The sequence below is a fragment of the Athene cunicularia genome (assembly GCF_003259725.1).
Source record: "Athene cunicularia isolate RWA chromosome 1 unlocalized genomic scaffold, athCun1 chr1_part1, whole genome shotgun sequence".
Classification (NCBI taxonomy): Eukaryota; Metazoa; Chordata; class Aves; order Strigiformes; family Strigidae; genus Athene; species Athene cunicularia.
The window spans coordinates 90,289,672-90,313,948 of record NW_020799091.1 but is presented as its reverse complement, the minus strand read 5'-3'; the positions used below and the strand labels follow the sequence as shown (position 1 = coordinate 90,313,948).

General features: G+C 40.8%; 1 protein-coding gene across 2 annotated transcripts in view; it reads right to left on the bottom strand.

The window, feature by feature from the left end:
* SYTL5 (synaptotagmin like 5) overlaps positions 1-24,277 on the bottom strand; it is a 91,872-nt gene that overhangs the window by 29,322 nt on the left and 38,273 nt on the right. For both annotated transcript variants that reach the window (XM_026844362.1, XM_026844371.1), the window contains exons 3-6: positions 15,367-15,582; positions 5,044-5,156; positions 3,497-3,629; positions 1,434-1,559 (exon numbers count right to left, since the gene is read on the bottom strand). In XM_026844362.1, coding sequence (XP_026700163.1) covers positions 1,434-1,559; positions 3,497-3,629; positions 5,044-5,156; positions 15,367-15,582 — 588 coding nt within the window. The remainder of the gene's footprint in view (positions 1-1,433; positions 1,560-3,496; positions 3,630-5,043; positions 5,157-15,366; positions 15,583-24,277) is intronic.

The window sequence follows — 24,277 nt, the reverse complement described above, 5'->3', positions numbered from 1 at the left end:
GGTGAAAGCTAGAAATTGATGCTTTCTGTGAAAGTCAAGAGAGGCAATCAAATGTAAAGGCTGTTTTTATAGACCACTCTATTTAGCTTTCTAAGTTTGTACACAGAGCTTATCAGGTGCTGCATTCTACCACCCCAACCAAAATTATGTTGCTTCATTTATGGTTAACTGGATGATAACTTGCAGTCTGGCACATCAAAACAGCTGCACAGATCTTTCATAAGCATCCCTTTGTCTTTATTCTGATAAACTCTTAGAGAAAGTTCATTAATATTGCACAACCTTGGCATTAAGCAGCACAGACACCAGATTCTTGAGTTTTTGCCTCTCAGACCCTTCACTCATCTCTATTCAATGAAAAGCAAAATAAATCCAGAAAAAACAGCAAAAACATTACTTCTGGTCTCATAAAAATAATGTATGAATCTGGCCAGATACAGAAGGCCTAATCAGCTCATTGAAAAAAAACCTTAGTGAACTGTGTAGAAAACTAGCTTTAAAGCTGATTGGGCTACTAAGTACTGCAGTGGAAAAAAAAGAAAAAAATATCCAATTATCTACTTTCAAGAAGATAGCCACCACCAATGTTAGGCACTCTGCAGAACACCCAGAAATTGGGTTCTTGAATTGTAACAAAGGGAACCATGTTCTTGCTTAAACAAGATGGCTCATCTGTGGCTGAATTAAACTTCATGATGTTATTTTTACCTGTTATCCTGTGATCCTGTGTTCCTGTATACCTATTTGGAGTCTCCCAGGAACACCATTCTAGAGCCAGAAACTTCTGTTGGATCTTACAGCAAATTATTCTTATTTTTCAAACCAGATTGTAAAATTTCTAGGTGTGTGCAACTGAGCAAAGAATGTGGGTCTACATCCAGTATATACTATCCAACTGAACAAGAAAAACGTGAGCTGGTTTTGGCTTCATTTTGGAGGTGGTATGTAAGAGGAATGTTGCATCTGGCATTTTACAATGCTATCAGAGGCAATAACAGAGATCTCTTAAGCCCAGAAGAATGATAAATGGAATTCTATTAGAAATATCTTGAACAATAATCATGGAAAGAGAAAGGCAAACACAGCCTTTGAAAAAGAAAATATAATTTACAATCAATTAATATGTCATTACCAAAGAAATGTTTTGGAACATAGAGCCTCAGCTCTGTAATATGAACACTGCTCATCAATTAAAACCCAGAAAACAAAAGCCAAGGTACTGACAGCAATCACCAGCCAAACACAAAAGGAAGATGGATGGAAATAATTTTAAAGGTTTTTTTCTTTTTTTCTTTTTTTTTTTTTTAAAGCATAAGCTCTGCTTCTCAGATAGTTATTAACGCTGAGCATTCAAAGACACAGTGCAACACAGAGAACTGCAAACACCCCTGTGTCAATACTGGCATGAGCTGTACCAGATTTCTGCTGCTCACCTCTCAGAGCAAGGTGTTGATTTGCCACTGCGCAGACTTTGGGTTTCAGCTTCTGAGCCTGTGTTCCTTTCACCTTCATCTTTTGTATTTGTAGTTTCTCCTTTCGTAACCGCCCTAATTACCTTCCTGATGAAAACAGGGAATAAAAGATGTTAAAAGTTGTAATGTTTTTCCCAGGAAACAGCAGCCTGACCGAAATACTGTGATGTGCACATTCCATTAATTTTATCTGCTTGACCTACAGACAACTCTGGATATAAGGATCAATAAAGCACCAAATCTGGTTATCAGACTGATTCCTATGAACAAAAAAACCCCATCATATTTGCTATAATCTGATTTTTAAGACACAAAACATTAAAACATCCCTCATAATCAACATGGCCACTTCAAGCTTTGAACCAGACATGCCTTTTGTGAAAATTTCTCTTTATTTTTTACGTTTTATACACATCAATGTACTTTTGACTAAGTACATGTATTTTCTTATAGCAAATTACATTATATGTATTTTCTCTTGAAGATTTCTTGCAATTTCTACAATTACATGCATCAATGCCCCCAAACACGCTGTTTTCCAAAAACATGACATCACTCTCTTATCCTACAACATGTGGTCTAATAAGACAGAAATGAAAGAAATGAAATAAAGTTTTGAAAAGTAATACTATTCTTCATGGACTTACAAACAATAATAAATGGTTAAGTTATTCCATGACACTGTCAGCAGGAGTTGGCCTAAAGTGGCTTTGCTAAAAAAAAATCCACTCATGAAATATAGGAATGTGGAACCTGAGAGAGGAAAAAGGAGCGGGGAAAGAAGAGGAGGAAAAATGAACTACTTCTAAGAGAGACCACAAAATATACCAGGAAAAGCAAGCCTAATTCTTATAGGATTAAATTTCCTTTATGAGGCATGCCACCACCAGAAAACATTTCAGACCACAAACTGAAAGAGGCTGAACATTACTAAAATAAACAACAGACAATTATAAAAAAATAGTTGTTTCTCATAGGGGAATATGACTAATAAGATTTGCATGAAGGATTTAAATGAAAAGAGGATTAGAAAAGTAAATGTTAATGCACTCCTACCATAGCTACCACTTAGCATGATTTAGAGCAACATCTAAGTCCTATTATAGTAGATTCCCTAAGCTGGTTCTTTCGTCACCTTCATTTGAGAAGCCAGAGGCATTCTGATGCTCTTTTTTCCCAATATGAAAGAGAGATAAATCACTCATGTTAATTTCTGGAGTCACTGGAACAAGTAATTCCATACTCAGCAATTCCATTCTCAGCTCTCTTCAGAAGTAAAAAACCTGTAGAAAGCTGTCTACCTACCCTATATTTAGGACCCATAATAAAATGTGTTCTTTCCTCCAACAGAAACAGTTTTCCAACTACCAGCCCACAGAGCTCCAGCCATGAAATAAACGTTCATATGATTTTTCTTCCCATTAACCCAATAGCCTCAAGTTATGTCCAGACACCACTCGTGCAACCATATATTCAATGCCTCTGTCCATGTCCCCTGAGAGTAAGAGAGTGCTTCCCTAAGAGCATAGCCAAACTGGGGTTACACACATCATAGACAGCAAGATGACCAGCAACATCTGCCTATTCACTGTCACACACACAAAAAAAGTGCACTGCTTGACTGTTAGACTGCATTTGCACAGTTGGAAACTAAAGGACTACTTGACTTGTGAGCAGAACTGACCAGTATACATAAAAACCAGGCCCTCCAAATACTATTTTTTGCATTTGCTTCTTCAGCAAACCTGCCTTTAGGGACACTTTGATACTTCTGAGTATAAAAAGAAAAATCCAGGAGTAAAATTGTCTTTTTTCTGCCACCTCTATAGCTGAAGAGTAATTGCTGCTGCATTTCCTAGGAAACAGCAGTCTAATTATAGTAAGTATGCTTTTAAACGAAGGCTGTTTATAACCCTGGGAAGTTTGAGGCTGATGTGGAATGCTGGAGAAACGAAAAAGAAAAAACCATCCAACCATATACAGCTGTTACTCCATTTACCAGTTTCCAAAAGAAAAGGCTTTACCCTATCTTTCTAGGTCCGCTGAAGACTGATTTATACCCATTTGTGGAGGAGACAGATACATCTGGCCTTTTTTCTTCATTCTCTTGGGGATGATCTTTAAATGTTCTTCCTTCATCCTTACTGGAAACTGTATCTTCAGTGGAGGGGGAAAGAAAAAAAGAAGTGTGAATGTTTGCATAAAAAAGGCAGCACATGTCAAATAACCTACAAAAATAGATTTTCCATTTTTCAATATAAAATAAAATCATATAATAAAATATCACTAAAAAACCTTGGGGGGTTCTTTGGCTTTTCCTTTTAATAAAAGAAAATAAAACTATGTAGCTTGAAATGTTTCTCATTATCAACTCTTGTCTTGAACTACACTTCTGAATTTATCACCAACAACATTTAATAACCAAAGGAGCTGAGATACAATGTTGTGATGTACAGTATTTCCTGTGTTAGATGAAAGAATGTTTTCCTAATTAAAATGTTTGTTAAACTAGGAGCAAGGCATGGAGAAAATGGCATATATATATATATATATATATATAAAATTACAAAGGAACAAATCACAAAATACACAATATGTGCTGCATAATATCAACCCCCAAAGAACGTTAGATACTTGCCAGTTTGAGAGCTTCTGAAGCACAGTGGTATTGGCAAGACTAGTATTTTGCCAAGCAGTATATTTGCACCAGGCATTTTTCCAATGTGAGTAAACCAGTCCCTCTCCCTACAAACTGCCCATACCTGTCACCTTCCTACTCGAAGTGATAAATATTATATTTGAAAACAGACAACCTAAATAACAGCTTCTGTGTGCAAGGCTAGCTAGTTAAATAGAGATAGAAGCATCAACACTCAGGAAAGACTCGTTTCTTAAACCAGTGGTTCTGGTGTACTGTGCAAGGTACCACCACAGCTCACAGACATGGTACACTTGCTGTGCTTGGTCAAGACAGACAGACCGCTTACTCTACCTAAAGGTGCAGATGCAATTTACTGGAGATACCTGGGCAAAAAGAAAGTCAAGTGAGAATTGAGAAGTACAAGTAATCTGAATATAGCCCATACTCTAGCATACAGCACAGAAGTTAACATTTATCTTTCTCATTCAGAGTTGAAAAAGAAAAAAAAAATTAATGCTTTTTACACACCACCATCACAAATAAGAGAGCCAAAGTAAAAAAAAAAAAAATGTCTGGGTTTAGATTTCTGCATATAGCCAAACTTCCTGGTAGGAACTGAGAATAAACTTTTAGAGCTTCTGCTGCTGGCTTTGCAGCTGAATAGTACTGTCCACCTGTTTAGACAGTGAGTTTTTAAGCAGATCTGTATCTCCAGAGAGATACTTCTTCATTCATCTGGATCCTACCTTTTTCTATACATGAATCTTTCAAAAATCACTGCATAGTAATACCCAAATATGAAATTAAGATTAAAATACTGATTATACTTACACCTTCAACAGTGAAGAATAAAACGCAATACAAGTCAAACACTCTGGAAACAAGGTTTGAACATACTAAGCACAAGTAAATCTCTCTTGTGGTCCCTACCTGGGAATTTGCGTAGGATAGACTGCCTGACAACATCGGTTCCAAGATTTGATTGTTTGAAGCGCTTTGCTCTTTCTTCAAAAAACCATTCTCCTGTCACTATCCGTAGCTGTCTGTATTAGGAAAATGAAAAAAGCCAGAGACATGCACATGAACAAACTTGACCAACCAAAGCTACTGCCCTTAGGTCATCAATTAACCATCATGCTTACAAACTCTGGGCAACATTTGCATAGTTCAAAACAAAGAGTCAAGAGATGGGACTGAAAAATTTGGGACAGTAGGACAAGTTAATAGAAAATTACCATCATCTTGCTTTGTGAATGAAAAGTAATTTTCAGTATATGGAAATTTACTTGGCAAAAAAGTGTTTCGACCACTTTTACCAGACTTCCATAGAAAACATGTAACATACTATCTCCCTAGTCCTTTGGATAGCAAACTACTCCCAGCTTTCAGTATCTCCAAAATGGCAAGAGAAGTAGAAACAACAACAGTGAGAGAGAAAAACCCCCACCAAAGCTCTTGCCAGCCAAGTCAGCAGTTCATGGACTCAACTTGGTTATATAGAGATTGTTGCAAGCCTATATATAATTTCCATCTCTAAATTTCATATGCTGCCACCATATGTAGTTTCTTCACATGACAGTGCTGTTACAAATTAGCTATGTGTCGGAGGTTCAGAGGAATGAACTTTTGTCTCTGCTACTGTTCTGGATAATGTTGCTTTTTTTCTGTTTTCATATTCTCTTACCTATACTAGCAACAAAGAAATCCTGTATTGGCATTGCTGTTTTCCACAGATATATTTTTATGCTGATCGTTAGCCTCTTGCTGAACTTGTTCCATTATGGCAAAGCATCACCATTTCTTACTGACTCACTACATACACTTGATGGCAAAAAGCTACTAATCATGAATGCCTAAATAAAAAGCAAATAAATAAACTTAAAAAAAAATATAATTATTTCACTCCAGCCATGTTCCTGCTTACTTCACGCTCAATAAGAAAACTTATTTTCAAATCTATACCAGAAATCATCTAGTCTTTTGGGCCAGAAAATTCCTACAGAAGGATTTAAAGCACCGATCAATATCTTTGCTATTAAATTACTTTTGAGTCATGCCTGAATGGAGAGTCTTACTTGGAAAAATACTAAAAATTACAGAATAGAATCCTGCCATTGGTAAAAAGACTCTAACATCATCAGTCCTTCCTAACCTACTAATGAATCATGCACCTTTGCATGAGTTATTAAAAAAAAAAAAAAAATCAAAATCCAAAACACATGCCCACAAGCATAGAAATAGAAGATTATTGCCTTATGTTGTTGTTGCAGACTCCTAGTGGCAAAACCCCCTATAATTTGTCATCACAGTCAATCATTATGCAAGACATTAAATAAAATCTCTATGTTTCCACTCAGAATTTTTAAATTGCATTTGTTGGACACAAACACTGGAAAGGATTAACTGCATGAGAAACTGTGCATAGTCTGGACAGTATGAAAAACAATTTTACTCTAAATGTGTATTTTCAAAATTCATTTACAGCACACGCTTCTCTATGCAGTTAATTTTATACCCAAATTTACAGCAAGTTGAATGCTTTGTATCAAACCATAAACCTTTCAGACCTTTGAGTACACCATCATATTCCACTGCAATATAAATGTCATATCACACCGCAATATGAACTACATGGTTCATTCATTTTTTTTTTCCTCAGTTACTCATGGGTTTGATCATAAAAATTCCACAAGTGCCATTTTCCCCTTGGATATAGATTTTATTCATCCCTAATATCTTACTGGCAATGCTTAACTTGATCAAGGTCAGACAGGGCACTCCCCACCCCCTTATCCAGACAAGAGCCTTCACCCTTCTCCAAGCCTGGGACAACCTTAAGGAGAATGTGTGACCCAGGGTTTCAGCAGCATGGGAGGCTGTCCCACACAAAGCTACAGGTTTTTTAAGTAAAAGCTTCTAATTATTTCCACACCCAACCCTAACTGTGTCACCCACCTGGGCTGCTGTGGTTTATGGAGGGACAGTCCTTATCCACATGGTCCCAAAAGAACCATCACCTACATTTTCTGGCCAGATATGAAGAGTGATGAAGGAAAGAAACCTCTCTGGTGCCTCCTGTATCACAAACACCACAGGGATGTCAGCCTGGGTGGAACAGTGGCTGAGACCAGTGTGTCCATTTGTTTTAATAGATACTAGTCTTATAATCTGATACGGAGATTCAACCCTGCAGCAGAAAGACAAAGGGCTCAAGGAGGGTCATGGAGGCTGGAGAAATCAAAGGAGCCACAGCCAAGGAAAGGATAAGTTGGGCTGGCTGTGGGAGGAGGCCAGGAAGAAAGAGAATGGAAGGCTGCTGGGCTGTGCAAGGAAGGATCAAAAGCGGTTCTGTTTGCGGAGGGAGGAGGTTCTCCCCCAGCATCCATCCCTGGGGGAAGGCCTTCCTTTCCTCCTCCTCTTCACTATGGTATGGGTTACCTGCACTCTTAGAGCTCAGAGTCTCCCTCCCTCCACCCCTACTCCATCACATGCCATCTGAACCACCTTTCCTACTTCCTTTGGGACAAAGGCAGCCTGCAAGATGGGAAGGGCTGGCACGAGGCTGGGAGTGAGGAATGAGTACTGTGGAGAAGGACTTTCTCTTCCTTTTGCCATTCCCTTTTAATAGTAACCACTGACCCCATACTCATCTTCGTTGCAACTGCATAAAGCTGTGCAGAGAAGAAATAGATTATTCTATCTGGGCAACAAGAGTTTATCCCTGTATCTTCTGGCAAAGGATAAATAAGAAATCTACTCTTACTTATTTGTCTCTTCAGGCTGTAATCTGCCACCATTAGTAGCCCCTAATTACATAGGGGGTGCCCTCTTGCTTAGCCAGGGAAGTTCAGGGTCATCATTGCATGCTCTGGCAAACACAAACTGGATGCTCAAGGAAAGAGGAGAAGGCGAACAATCCTTTTTGCAGGTCTGAGTGGGCAAAGGAGTGTGACAGCCACCAATGGAGCTACACTGTGTGCCAGTTCAGCTAATGATGGCAAACTGAACTGCCCACCTTCTTCATCGGGCTGATCTTATTAAGCAGTAATAAGATCCACATTTTAAATTGAGGTGCCAACTTCTTGCAGGTCTCCTTTGGGGAGGACCACACTATTCTGCTGTGACTTTACCAAGAGGACCAGGTGTGAGGTAAAACACAGACGAGTCCTTCAACTTAGGCATGAAACACAGCAAATAAAGGGAGTATTGCCTTGATTTAGTCAAGTGCTTCACCTGTCTAGCCAGTCTTCGTTATCCACAGTTAAAGGGAAAAAACAAGCCATCAATAGCCATCCATTGAAAGCATCGCATGAAACAAGTAGAGGCCTCAACCTTCACTTCAGCTGCGTCCTTATTATCATCAATGCTACTGTCAATCTTGGGATCCTGATTTCAGCTGACAGTCCCTTTCTGTGAAAATGTCCTTACCCAACAGATTGCTGCTATGAAAATATCACATCATAATGAAATAACAGGAAAACCCCTAAGATTTGCAGCTCTGAATTTATAGTGCACTGAACGGTCAGTGTTAGGTTAATGGTTGGGTTAGATCATCTTCAAGGTCTTTTCCAATCTAGATGATTCTATGATTCTATGAATATTGGATATATTTTTCACGTATACTGAACAATTCACGGAAAGCCTAGTGTTCGTGTTATCTTAATCATTCATACATGTCAGGAGTACCTATTTAAACAATTTTTGTTCTACACATAGAAATGAATTCTGATTAAATGATTGCCTAAGTCTCTGACTTGAAGTTTGAATTTCATAATTGCATTTGACATTCTGACTCAAAAATTGAAGAGCTAGACCTAAACAGTCTTACAACAATGTTATTTCTATGCATTTATAATTATGACAAAAGGAGACTGTCTTTCCTACTGAGGTCGTGCATCTTTCTTCTATTTCTGATACAGAACTTAAATAAACCCTTCCCATCTAAATAATTGCTTCAGTAGGAAAAGAAACAAGGTTGTTTACTCAACTGTACATCAAATCAGTGCTTGCAGGTTTGTTTTTTGCTGTTTTAAAAATGGGTCCAAGGTCCATACAGACTGTAAATCACAGTATGTGAATGCATTTGCTTTACTTTCTCAGTTAGTGTGTAGCATACAAAGTGAAAAATATGTGTGTATTCTACCAAAACAGTGTTTAGACTGGTCTTCCAAGGTGTGCAGTAGATGCAAAAGTCAATAGCTACAGAAAGAAGGAAAATAGTGTTATAAATTGCAATGGCAGCAATTTTTGTGTGATTGCTCTTTCCAATACTCAAAATAGCTAAGAAAATTTTAAAGAAAAATAACATTCAAGTAGATAGGTTTAGTACCAAATATTTTAGGTATCTGCTAAAGTCTCTATATATTTAATTACTAATCCACTTACATCATTATATGAGAGGGAGTATGCTACAGTTCCATGCTGCTTCTCCCTCTATGATCTCCTACTAAACGGATTAACTTCACTAATGCACTTCTCAGTTTAAAAATGTAACATAACCTGTGGCCTACCCCTGCCAAAAATTCAACCTGTTATTTTCCACTCTCATTTTTTTGCAAAGTTAAATGCCCAATTATAAAAATTTCACTTAAGATGGAAAGTCTCAATTGTTATTTTGAATCATTTCTTTGGGGAAAAAAGCCACATTGATAAAATTGTTTCACTATCCATTTGATTATCCAGATAACCCACATCCACAGTAGAAGAGAGAGATTTAGTCTAGCTTCCTTTCCCTCTCCTATTCCTCAAGTTATTTTGCTTCTTCCATGGGAGTAAAATTTGGGGGGAAAAAAAAGCCAAGACCAAAGGCTGCGTAAAATACAGCCTATATATGAACATACCAAAACATACACACTCATCTTTGTATATATTCAATTTCACATAGTATATTCTATAACATAAATGAATTCCAGAGTAATTTTTAATATGCTGTGAGGCTATCAAATAGAATTTTTTTTAACCCTATTAAAAGAAGGCAAATTTGCTTAGAAGTTACTAGAATGGAATGAAATTGTAAGATATCTGAAAAGCATTTGCATACTAAAACATATGAAATGCCTCTATTTTTAGGCTTCTAATGAGAATAAATGTTACTAAGATACTGATGAATTTTCATGACTCTTTAAGACAACATAATTATTTCAAAGATGAAGATAAATTTCCCATTACTGCTTTGTTCTGCTGTAATAACTTGGGCCACCTAGGCATTTTATCTTGAAGAACTCAATCAAAATAATGGCATTGTTTTCAGAGTTTTCTAGACACATTCATAATGAGAAATAAAAACAGTATCAAGATGCAAAATCAGCTTGTCAGCAGACTGCTTGAAAAACTTGATTTCCCTCAACCTATTGGTCATTTTAAATGCCAAATTTGAAACACAAACTGATCACATTTTAAGATGATGCAGGGAAAAAAGTGGCCTTAATGCAAAGTTACTCTTCTAGAACCCATGTTTGAAAGCTCCTGATGACCTGAGTTCCTTGTATAGAGGGAACAGAGCAGAAATCTTCCTCTTTCATCAAGTGCGTCACTACATACAGGCTCAATTTACTTCATTAAATATTACAACAATGTGACCATCAAACACACAATCACATAAATAAAGTCTGTCTTGTTCTCTGCCTCAGTAACCACAGAACCAAGAAATTAGCAAGACAGCTCTAACCCTTCTTGACCTTCCAATTCTATATCTTGCAATATCATATTCTAACTGATAATAACTCCCATGGGGGGAAATAAACCTAGTAATCGTCTCTTTATGGATATTCAAAGGGAACATCCTTTTTCAGCAACTGTAAATTATAAGATGATTTATATATAAACCTGTTTGTTTTACTTAAAAATACTCATGAATATCTCTCACTGTTCATATTCAAATGTATTTCCTCAAATTCACTAAATGTCTTTTTGAAAGTGTTTTAGAATGCAATTAATTTGTTGTAATGAGCTTCCCCATAAACTGTTTTTCACGCAAGCCTGACTTTGGAGAAATGCTTTAAAGATTATTTGGGAAGAGAGAAGTCAGATTCACTGGTTTCCAGATGAAGGTGTTCTGGCTAACAGATGAAGGTTGTATTATTAAACAAACTGATATCTCACCCCTACAGCTACCATCATGCTACTACATAATTTTTTAAAAATTGTTCAGAAAATACTACTGTGTTTTACCATATCCTTAAAAAATAAGCATCTTGAAATTAAGCGATCCTCAAGTCAAAGTCAGCATACATGCAGTTTCCTGCCATCTTTGGTTTTTAAAATTTTTTTTGTCACTGAACATAAACCCACCATAAATGTTAAAGCAATGATAACACTTGAACCCAGGCTATGTGACAGGATATCCTTTTACTGTAGTACAGGTATCCCAAACTCCTGTGCTATCAGTGGATAGGCAGGACTCAAGATGCTCAGAAGGAAGGAAAGGTCAAAATGTATTAAATGAAGCAACAGGCAGAAGCTGGCTGATACTATCTACATTTTCTTTTATTGCCACAAGACAGTCTTTGTTTCAGCAACCGTTTTGGATTATCTGTGTAATTCAAGTGATTTCTGCAGTAATTTCTGTAGTACTTGTCAACCTCTCTTTGAACACACTCAACACCCAGTATCAGACCTTCATCACTGACACCAGATGTAATGCAGTAGGCTTTCCAACAGTTCTGAAGAACTTGCTTCTGAACATATTCACGCCGGTATGACCGATGACTACACAACAGGATTTGTACAGGTTATTACTATCACCATCACCTTAAGCAGCATTTAACAGACATTCTTGAGGACAATTTTGCAGAACAGCCAAGAACTAGTATAGCACCAAAACAAAAGGCCATGAATCCTTTTTCCTGCCTTTAAGGGTCTCACAGTATGTATGACAACATACATATACATTATAACAACAGTATAACCTGTCTCTGCTAACGGAACACCACAACAGGTGCCAGACTCAATACAGATATTAACATTAACCTAGTCTCTCATTCATCAAGGTTGCTAGAAGAAAACGACAGGGGCAAAAATTCTCACTTGTTGCAAAGCCACTAGCATGGTGAAACAATCCACTTGACAGACACCAACACTGCATGCAGATCAATGCTACAGAGCATAACCGTCTCTTAACACTGGATTCATATTCTCTTTTCCTTGCCTTCTGCCTTTTAAGCTTGCCAAAGACCCTATTCAGAAAGCATAAAAATCCTGATTTTCCCTGCGTTTTCTCACTTAAGTGAGAGGAAAACAGAACTGAAATAATAAACTGGAACTACACACAATGATTTAACTGAAATACCTATCTCAAACTTTCATCTCCACACTGTCCACAAAGAAGATAATCTCTCTGTGTACTCCCAGCAGAGTAAAAGGCATTTTACAGATCATTAACTATCACTATAGTCTTGCAAAAACACTGCATATGAAGAAAGGGGAGGGAGAGAGAGTGAGATTGCACTTTAACAGATACCCAATTCCAGCAAAACCCTAGCACTTGCAAAGTTTAGCATTTTGCAAGCAAATTACACCATGGTTTGTAATAATTTAAAGGCAGGCTTCAACCAGAATTAATTTTCAAGATGATTGCTAAAACCACTGCTTGATGAACAGAATTGTGGCACAATCACAAGAGGCAGAGGGGACATATGTTCCAAGAATTTACCTCATCCATCTTTCAGCCCCAAAACAGGACCATCTTTACTGATGTCATCATTTCTGAGAGGGGTTTATCCAACTTGTTTTTAAAACAAGATTCTGCAATCTCTCTTACATCAATATTCATCCCACCTAATTCAAATCGTCTCGGTGCAATTTAAGTATCACATTACTTTTGTTATCCAAAGTGAGTACGTAGAACAGTCTGTATGCCTCCTCAATGCAGGTGCCTTAATGAAGGATCAAAAGCTGGGTTATTCTGTTTTCTCTTGCCTAGGCCAAACGTTTCTGACTCCTTCCATTACTCTGAACATACTGTGTGCTATGTACACATTATTATTTTCTGCTGAACTTTCTCCAGCTGACCAACATGAAGTGTGCTACGCAAAACTGGCCAGGTTCCCTGTATAAAACACGACTGCATCACATATTTTACAGGCCATAATTCTGCTTGTACATAGCTGTGTTGTGTTGTGATGCTAGACTTTTCTACAGTGGAAAATACTGTTGAATCACGTTCAGCTTTTCATTCAGTACAATACTCAGATCCTTTCCTAAGAAACAGCTGCATAAGCTGTTTTTATCCTCATTCTGTTTTGTACAGCTGTGTTTTTGCCCAATTGTGGTAATTCTACATGCCTGTAGGGAGCCACCACTTGCTTTTTCTTCAAACCACTTCTCTAAATTGTAAGCAACACTTTGAATCCTAATCCTGTCCTTCAGCATGCCTGCAGCATCTCTCAGTTTTATGTCACCTGCAGATGTAACCAGCAAACTCATCTGCTGAATTGTCAAAGACCTTAATTAAAATACTTAATAATAAAAAGCCAGGAAATATTCTGCTCTATACTACTGCTTGCTTTTCACTGTCAAGAAGAAAAAAAAAATAAAATTGGTCTGCAACTACTCTGAAAACAAAGCTTTGTAATTTTCCAGGCAGGTCTGCAATCACACTGACAATTTATTCCAGGGCATAGCACCCCTTGCTTATTGGCTTATTAGAATGGCATGAGAGAAAGCATCAAAAGGTTCATCTAAGTCAAGTTATAAGACATCAACAGATCCTCCTCTAATCATGAGGTCTGTCACACTATCAAAGGAGGAAATTATATTGGTTTTGACATTATTTGTTCTTGAGCCAGCTCTTATTCATCTTCCTGTCATCTTCTCCTGGCTTTCAAACAGCACAGCAATCATTTGTTTCAGTATTTTTAGATAAATTAAAGGTAAGCTGACAGGGCCAACAAATCACCTGTTCTTCCTTTCTTCATTTTTAAAGAGTAGCATTGCATTTGCCATTTTCCACTCTGTCATCTCACCTGCACCCCATCATTTCTGAAAGGCACAGCACTGAGTTCACCTCAGGAACTGGCTGAAACGAACTACAAGGAGCTCAGCCAGGCCCCTACCAATTTAAAATCATTTCTCAAAATCAAGCATTTAAGCATGTTTCATCTTAAGAAAAGGTGAGACTTGTCCTCTGGATGCATTCCCATTGACTGATGAGGAGGTTAACGCATCTAGCTAAAAGCAGATGTTAAACTTCTAAAGCCGAATTTAGAAGATGCAAACCCTAAACTCTATGTCCTGCTGTACTGATTGTTCACTAGCTGTCTAGCTAGCCAAAATCTGACATAACTATCAATTTCGATTCACTCTGTAATACAATATATAAAAAGTCTTACCTTTCTGACCTCATTAGTTTGATGGTCTGTTAAAAAAAAAAAATCCCTCTGCAATTACTCTGATTCTTTCCTCCTTTAACATGATTATTTTATCATGTCTTTTTCTTATATCACCCAGTTCTTACATCAGGATACATAATAGTTTTATTGCCCAATATATTTCTCTTTTCCTTCATGGTTCTTACCGAATCAAGCTTCAAAATTCCACATTACCATACCAGTCAAGTGAATTATTCTTCCAAGCACATATGAAGTAAATATCTTTGAACATATAACATCTCTTTTTGCTTATTCACTTGGTATCCTGTGCTAGAAAACCGATTCTCCACTTTTCAGCACGGTGATCTGCTACCCTTCTCCTCCATCCCCCATGTTCAATACTCTAACTGTGAAGATTAATCTATCCCCTTTTGTTTTCTCTCCCACCACAGCACAATTTACTTTAGAACACTCACTAGTAGGGACATTATAAATACAGCCTTCTCCATGCAGAGATAATAGAACCATAGAATGGTTTGGGTTGGAAGGGACCTTAAAGACCATCTGGTTCCAACCCCCCTGCCATGGGGGTTAAAGTTAAAATTAACTTTAAATTAATTGGTTCCTACATTCACATTTCCATAATGCGAATAGATTGTCACTGGTTTGTAACTGATTTTCTTTTTCACAGTACTTCCTACCAACAAGTGAGTATCTGTGATGGCTGTAGCTTTCTTTAGAAAACAAGCTAGTTGAAACTGTCTTGGAACTGGAAAAAAAGATACTACTAAATAATGCAGCAAATAAAAATGCTAGATAAGCCTCTTCCCTTGTGTACTTGCTATGCATATGCTTTTGTGCTAAGGGGATGTAATACTAACGCCAGCACAAAATTATTTATTCAGTGGTAATCTCTAAACATATTTATGAAAGCTGGACAACTTACGCAATCTTGGCACACACTGAGCACTTCCACTGCCCATCAGTTCCCACAACACGACACTTATTGCAAACTCGAAGTTTGCAGGTTTGGCACAGGTCTCCTCTGTCAAAGATTAAGCCCAGGCTTTTCTGACAGCGAACACAGACCCTGCTGTTGTCCTGTTGACAATGACGGTTTCCACCTTTCCTTCTCACTTCCAGAAGCTCATTTTTCAATTTCCTAGAAGTAAGAAAATATATTTTTTTTAAATCTGGAGATACAACAAAATGATCTGTAAAAACTTTTTTAACAGATTAAGAATTAGTGCCAGAAACTACTAGACACAAATAAGCACAATTTTTTAAAATATATTTGCTGTATTTTTTTACACACATATGACAAAGAAGAATAAATCTATCCTCCACTTCTCAGACATGCAGTAACAGCAGACAGCTGAGCAGTTCTGGACAACTGGTAAACCATCTTTGCTTTGTCCCTCATCAGTAATTCAAGTCATTCTGAGCACAGGTTTACAGCAGCTCAAAACTGTGACTATCCTGTGCATCCACAGAAGGGAAAGAAGAAAATCTTTCCTGTAATCAGTGTGCATTTAATACTATTCCAATGTAGAGTTCGCTAGGAATGCATATGCAATTCTGCACTGGCTATTCAAAGCCTAAACAAACCCCAAGCCAAAACGTCTAAACAGATAGTAGTGTTATACTGTGATGCCACATTTTTTTTAAAAAAAAGGAGAATGTCAGTTTAAACAATATAACTTGCAGATTACCAGTTCCGCCACTGACTCTGCAGGATAAAAATATTTTCTTTTAAGACCAATTTTGAAGGCTGTAATTTCAATGGTGGATGAGTTGGGTTCTTAACAAGAAAATAACCATACATGAGATGGTAAATGCTATATTTCAAACAGCAAAAAGGGGAATTTGAAGGTAAAGAGTTAGGAAGGATGACAGGAGAGGCAGTCTTTTATGCCTGTCTTCCCAAACCAGGAGACTCAAGCAGGACCCTATCATAACCTAAACCTCTCACTAATAGCTATCTGACCTCAACTCCAAAGCTTTTCCTCCCATGCCACAGCCTCTAGCTCTTACTCCTCCCACCCATCCCACAGAACCATCTAGGTTGGAATGGAATACTGGAAGTTACCTAGTCTAAACTCATCCAAATCAAGGCCAACTAGACTGGGTTGATCAAGGATATGTACAACTGAATCTTAAATAACAGAGTAACTCCAAGTAGAGTCTATGATGTCTCTGGGCACCTGTTCAGAATCTGAATAAATTTATGGCTTTTGGAGGGAGGGGGGAAGCGCATCTTCCTGATACCTAACCAGAATCTCCCACACTCCAGCTTGTTCCCACTGCCTCTTCTCCTTTCACTGTGTACCTCTGAAAGGAGTCTAGCTACACTTTTTCTATACCATCACACTAAGTACTTGAAGAGAGCAATCACATCTCATTTCTCATCCAAAGGCTAAGCAAACCCAGCTCCCTCTGCCTCTCCGTTTGTCATGTGCTTCAGCCTTTCTAATCATCTTGATGGCCCTCCACTGAACATACTCCAGCATGTCAATGCCCCTCCTATTCTGGGGAGCCCCAAACTTCAAACTGTATCCCAGATATGGTCTCACAATTGCTAAATAGAGGGAATAATCACTGGCCTCAACTTCTAATGAAGTCCTGTATGTGGTCAAAATTGTTATGTCCTCTCAACACTTCTCAGCTGAAGCTCCATCCACTCAAATCCCAGGCTCCTATTATCCATCTCAACCTGTTCAATAAACAGGCTACAGGTCGTCTCTCCAGGCTTTCCTGGCTTCCCCCTCACCCCCAAACTCCAGCCTATCTTAAGCTCCTCTGTCCTTTCAAGCCCTTCCTGCACTCCACTTTACTCCAGAAAACCTCCTTCCCAAGGCCACAACTCAGGAGATGGTAAGTTCTTTTAGTTTTACATGCCTGTGTATCACAGAATCATCTAGGTTGGAAAGGACCCTGGAGATCATCTAGTCCAACCGTTCTCCTAGCAGATTCCCACCTACAGCATATCCTTAAGCTCCAAATTGACCCTACTCTTGAACACCTCCAGGGATGGGCACTCCACCACCTCCCTGGGCAGCCCATTCCAACGCCTAACAACTCCTTCTGGAAAGAAATGCTTCCTAATATCTCTTCTGAACTTTCCCTGGTGCAACTTGAGGCCATTCCCTCTTGTCCTATTGCTTATTAGTTGGTTAAAGAGGCTCATCCCCAGCTCTCTGCAACCTCCTTTCAGGTAGCTGTAGAGGGCGATGAGGTCTCCCCTCAGCCTCCTCTTCTCCAGACTAAACACCCCCAGTTCCCTCAGCCGCTCCTCGTACGACCTGTGCTCCAGACCCTGCACCAGCTCCGTTGCCCTTCTCTGGACACGCTCGAGTCATTCAATGTCCTTTTTGTAGTGAGGGGCCCAAAACTGAACACAGGAATCGAGGGGCGGCCTCAGCAGTGCCGAGTACAGGGGTCAGATCCCTTCCCTGTCCCTGCTGGCCACGCTATTGCTGACACAAGCCAAGATGCCATTGGCCTTCTTGGCCCCCTGGGCACAATGCTGGCTCCTGTTCAGCCAGCTGTCAATCAACACCCCCAGGTCCCTCTCTGACTGGCAGCTCTCCAGCCACTCCTCCCCAAGCCTGTAGCGCTGCTGGGAGTTGTTGTGGCCCAAGGGCAGCCCCTGGCATTTGGCCTTATGGAAACTCCTCCAGTTGGCCTCAGCCCATGGCTCCAGCCTGTCCAGGTCTCTCTGCAGAGCCTCCCTGCCCTCGAGCACATCAACACTCCCACCCAACCTGGGGTCATCTGCAAACTGACTGAGGGTGCACTCGATCCCCTCGTCCAGATCATCAATAAAGATGTTAAACAGGAGTGGCCCCAACACCGAGCCCTGGGGGACACCACTCGTGACCGGCCACCAACTGGATTTAACTCTGTTCACCACAACTCTCTGGGCCCTGCCATCCAGACAGTTTTTTACCCAGCAAAGTGTGCAATTGTCCAAACCTTGAGAAGTCATTTTTGCCAGGAGAATGCTGTGGGAAATGCTGTTAAAAGCCTTGCTAAAGTCAAGGTAAATTATATCCACAGCCTTTCCCTCATCCAATAAGCAGGTCGCCCTGTCATAGAAGGAGATCAGGTTTGTCAAGCAGGACCTGCCTTTCATAAACCCCTGCTGACTGGGCCTGAGCATCTGGTTGTCCCTCATGTTTTGCATGATGGTGTTTAGGATGAGCTGCTCCATCAGCTTCCCGGGCACCAAAGTCAAGCTGACAGGCCTGTAATTTCCTGGATCATCCTTCCGACCCTTCTTATATATGGGCGTCACATTGGCCAATTTCCAATCAGTCAGGACCTCCCCGGTCAGTCAGGACTGCTGGTAAATGATAGAAAATGGCCTGGCGAGCACCCCAGCCAGCTACTTCAGCACCCTCGGGTGTATCCCATCTGGTCCCAGACTTGTATATGTCTGTGTGATGCAGTAGGTCACTGTCTGTCTCCTGGATTGCAGGGGGGTCGTTCTCCCAGTCTCTGTCTTCTGGCTGAGGAGGCTGGATTCCCTCAGTACAACGGGTCTTGTTATTAAAGACTGAGGCAAAGAAGGCATTAAGCACCTCAGCCTTCTCCTCGTCACTTGTTACCAAATTTCCTCCTGCATCTAGCAGGGGATGGAGACTCTCCCTGGACTTTCTTTTGCTACTGACATAGAAACTTTTCTTGTTATCCTTGATTGCAGAGGCCAAATTGATTTCCAGTTGGGCTTTACCCTTCTGATTTCCACCCTGCATAGCCTCACAGCCTCTCTGTAATCACTGTGTGTGGCTAGCCCCTTCTTCCAAAGGCTGTAAACTCTCCTTTTCTCCCCAAGTTCCAGCCAAAGCTCCCTGTTCAGCCAGGGTGGTCTTCTCTGGCGTCGGCTTCTCTTAGAGCACCTGGGAACTGCCAGCTCCTGAGCCATTAACACTTCCTTCTTAAAGAGTGTCCAGCTTTCCTGGACCCCTATACCCTTCAGGAGGGTCTCCCACAGGATCCTTTGAAGCAGGTGCCTAAACAAGACAAAGTAAGCCCTCCTGAAGTCCAGGATGTCAGTCCTACTTAGCTCTCTCCTGACCTCTCTGAGAATAGAGAACTCTATTATTTCATGATCGCTGTGCCCTAGTCGACCTCCAGCCTCCACATCATCCACCAGCCCTTCTCTGTTCACAAAGAGGAGATCCAGCAGGGCACCTTCTCTGGTCGGTTCTCTCGCCAGTTGCACCAGGAAGTTGTCTCCCACACATTCTAGGAATCTCTGGGACTGGTCTCATTCTGCCATGTTATGTTTCCAGCAGATGTCTGGGAAGTTAAAGTCGCTCACAAGAACAAGGGCAAGCGACCGTGAGATTTCACCTAAGTGCCTATAAAATATCTTGTCCATCTCTCTGTCCTGGTTGGGTGGCCTGTAGTAGACTCCTACTACAACATCTGCCCTGCTGGCCTTCCCCCTGATTCTAATCCAAAGACACTCTGCCCTGTCTTCACTACACTTGTGCTCGAAGCAATCATAACAGTCCCTGACATACAGAGCCACCTCACCACCTCTCCTTCCTTGTCTGTCCCTCCTAAGGGGCTCGTACCCATCAATTGGCACACTCCAGTCATGGGAGACATCCCACTATGTTTCTGTAATAGCAACAACATCATAATTTTCCTGTTTCATCACGGCTACAAGCTCCTCCTGTTTGTTACCCATGCCGTGTGCATTGGTATACATGCACTTCAGATGGGCTGATGTTTTGCCCCCTTGACCCTTCAAATCTAGTTTAAAGCTCTGTCAATGAACCCCTCTCCGGGACAGGTGCATTCTGTCTAATGTCAAAAGGTCAGGTGCCCTGTATACAAACCCATGATTGAAGAATCCAAAGCCCTGATGGTGACACCAGTCTTGGAGCCACCCATTCATCTGCTGAATTCTCCTGTAATCTTCCTCATCCATCCCCCCAACCAAAGGGATGAGGGAGAACACAATTTGTGCCCCCGACCCCTTAAGCAGTTTTCCCAAGGACCAGAAGTCTCTCTTCATTGTTTTAGGCATTCTCCTGGTGATGTCATCACTACCTACCTGAAAAACCAGGAGAGGGTAGTAATCCTTCAGTCTCACTGGGGTAGGGAGTGTTGCTGTGAGGTCCTTGATGCGGGCCCCAGGGAGGCAGCAGAGTTCTCTATGAAGCGAGTCTGGTCTGCACAGTGTCACTGTGTCCTGACTACCACACCCTTCCCTACCCTCTTTTTCATCCACTTCATCAGCCAAGACCTTCCAGGATCCCTCTATCATGAAGCACTCCAGCTCACTGAAATTGCAATCTCTGCATACACATAGATGCTTTAAGGGGGGTTTAAAAAAACCTGGCTACCAGCTTCACTTAAAGATCAATAACAAGGTGTCAGGAAGAAAAACACTGAGAAGATAAAACCAATAAAAGAATATAGGTTTCAGCCCAGTGAAGGAGGTTGGGAACACTGCTTAGGCCTCCAGGGACTAAGGTCTGACAGAATCAGGTTATTTGTGGATACACTGCCTTGCTAAAAGGTTGGCTAGCACTTTGCTTCCCACTGGGATGCCATGAACAACAGCTGCTCTGCATCCACCTGGCCTGTGGATGCTCAACCTCTGACAGCTTTTGAAAAAGGTCATGTACAATTCCTACAGGCAGTGACTACAAATTCTGTCAATCATTTTCCTCTGCTGGTCTCTAACCAAAAGTGACTTCTTCATTCTGCTTTGGACTCTTCTTCCACATTCGGTCTAAACTGCCTTCTCATACCATAGCCTTCAGTCCAGTCTCCACGAGCTTTCCTGGTACTTTGCTAACTGTTCTTGCAGTTTACTGATTGCATCTAGCCCTATCTACCCTGCAAAGACACACTTAGCTACAGGGGCATGTCCATCTTCTTCTGTCAGTCAGCCAGTTCCAAATGCAGATGGGTGACCTAAACTACAGCAACCGCCAACTGCGCTGCAATATTGCCACTATGCACAGGGAAGGCAGATGATCACCACTTTTGCCAACTTCTCCTTGAATCTACCTCCTAAACAAGTCTGCTTCAAATGGCAAAAGTCCATATATCTGCTTCTAGACTTAGAAGTAAACACAAAAAACCTCAAAACCCTGATATTAGAATGATCTCAGCCACACCATTTTAAGAAATACCACATCTATCCACTTGACTAACAAATACACACTTCAGTGCTTGTGAAGACATCTAATTACCAGTGAGGTTATGGTCACTTATATTTCACTAAATATTAAACAACATTCACAAAATGCTTGGTGATTTACTGTCTCCCCTCTCAGCAGTGTGAATTTGTCAAAGTACTGTGCTACATGGCCCTTTTATTTAGTACAACCACTTTTAGTACCAACTGATGTCAGGGGAATTTGTTAAGATTGGATCATGTTTTCACACATTAAGAGGTATTGCAGCACTTTCCAGATTCACCCCCAAAGCCCTGCCTGTCACAGCTGAGTGTCCTTCTTCACCAGGAATTCCTAATCTGGCCAATACTCGGTGCTTCTGCACCTCTCATCTACTTGTTGTCTTTCTGGAGCTTGCTGAAGTCATCCACTTGCCTCTGCACTGGGTGCACCCAATGAACAGTTCTCAGAGCTGCAATGGGGAACACTGCTGTCAGGAGACTTTCAGGCTTGGAAAATGCGTACCCAAGGAAAGGAAGAGGAAGGGCAGATCCAGTTTGCACCTGCCACCTGGACCACCACCTTCAGTTGCACCCACAAATTTCCATTCTCTCTTCCCACTGTGAGCTGACAGCAGACAAGGACACACTGTCCAGCTGGAGCCCTGGGACTGCTCCTTTCTTCCATGTGGCCTCTTTGGCATCTCAGCCACTCCGTTCTTCCTACTCATTTCTCATAGGTCAGCTCAAACAGTTGGTCTAACTTAATGGTACAGAGATGACAGCCATGGTTTATGTCTAAGTACAACAAGCAAACACTAATAAATTCAGTTTTACTCAGCTTCCCCGCATAAAACTCTCTCTGCATCTGTACTGGGTTTACATGGTAAGGTTTTGTCCACGGGGAGTTCTCAGGGGTGGACTCTGAGATGAAATCAGGGGCTGTGCCTTTGTAGGCAGAGCTGGCTCCAGCTGGCTCCAAAACAGGCCCCCAGCTGACCAAAGCTGAGCCCATCAGCAATACTGGTGGCACTTCTGTAATAACATATTTAGGAAAGGGGTAAAATGCTGCACAGCAGCTGTGAGAGGAGTAAGGAAAATGTGAAACAGTCCTGCAGACACTAAGTCAGTGAAAAAGAAGGAAGAGGAGGTGCTTCAGCTGTTAGAGCAGAGATTCCCCTACAGCCCTTGGAGATCATGGCGAAGCAGGTTGTCTCCCTGCAGCCCATGGAAGACCATGCTGGAGCAGATATCCACCCTGCAGCCTGTGGAGGACCCCACGCTGGAGCAGCTGGACATGCTCTGGAGGAAGCTACAGCCTGTGGAGAGCTCCTGCTGGAGCAGGCACCTGGCAAGAACTGTATCCAATGGGGGACCCACACAGTCTGTTCCTGAAGGACTATACCCCCATGGAAAGGGCCCATGCTGGAACAGGGGAAAAGTGTGAGAAGGAAGGAGCAGCAGGAAAGAAGGGTTGTGAACTGACCGCAACCCTCATTCCTCATCCTCCTACACCACTTGTGGCAGACGAGGAGATAGAAGAGTAGGGAGCAATGGAGTGAAGTTGAGCCTAGGAAGGAGGGGCAGCTTGAGGGGAAGGTGTTTTCAATTTTGTCCTTGTTTCTCTGTATCTTTTTTTTTTTTTAAATTGGCAATAAATTACATTCATTTCCCACAAGTCAAGACTGTTTTGTCTGTAGTAAGCAACTTCCCTGTCATTCTCTCAATCCATAAGCTTTTTAATGTTATTTTCTCCCCCTGTCCTGGTCAGGGAGGAAGCAAGATAGAAGCTTGGTGGGTGTCTTAGTAGCCAGCCAAGGGTCCTTTCCCCCTCCCTGTCTGATTGTTTGTTCTTTCAGCAGCAAAACCAGCTTACTAGTACTGGGGAGGCAACTTAAGACTCTGGAGAAGAAGAGGGTAAATCAGACTTAAACACCCTGCACACAAAATGTTTTCTCATTGCCTAGCCACCTTTTACCAGAGTTTCATCTGGTCACTAATACATAATAATGTCAATTTAGGCATTTGAAAATCTTGGAATTTTTGAATCCCATTAAAATCCTCTCTCCTCAGAGTCACATGATTGATTCAACATTAAAATCATACTCAAAATTTAAAAATGCTATTCAGTTCCTCAGGCACATTCAAGCTTCTCTGCAGCCACAAGGAACAGGCTTTCCTCTTCCCTCTGGTCACTCACAATGAAACCTGAGAAAACTCAGATGCTGTGAGCTAAGAGAAACACAATAAAGTCTGAGGGCTTATGACAGTACGATAGAAGCTGGTAACACTGAGACATTCTTATCTCAGTTGGAGCACAGAAACTCTTCAGGTAGCTGGACCAGATTCCTATGAACACAGAGTACTGGTTATCCAGTCAGAATGGAGAAATTGCAAGCAGAAGCATTCCAGATAAACAACTAAATGCTATAGGTCCATCTAGGTTCCCTGAAATACAAGAAAAGAGAGGGGAAACATTTGTGTTGCGCAAAAATCAGAGAAGTGCAGCTGTATAAATACACCTGGGCTCACTTAATTTCTTTGACAAATACTATTTCTCACCATAAAGCCATATCATTTCAATAAAATAGCCAGTTTTAAATGCCTTTAAGTTATTAATATTGAAAATTATTAGGATGTCACAGCAATAGGGGATGAAGACCATCCACAAGAATAACTTTTACAGTCTAATGTCCCAAATGTTCCTAAGGTC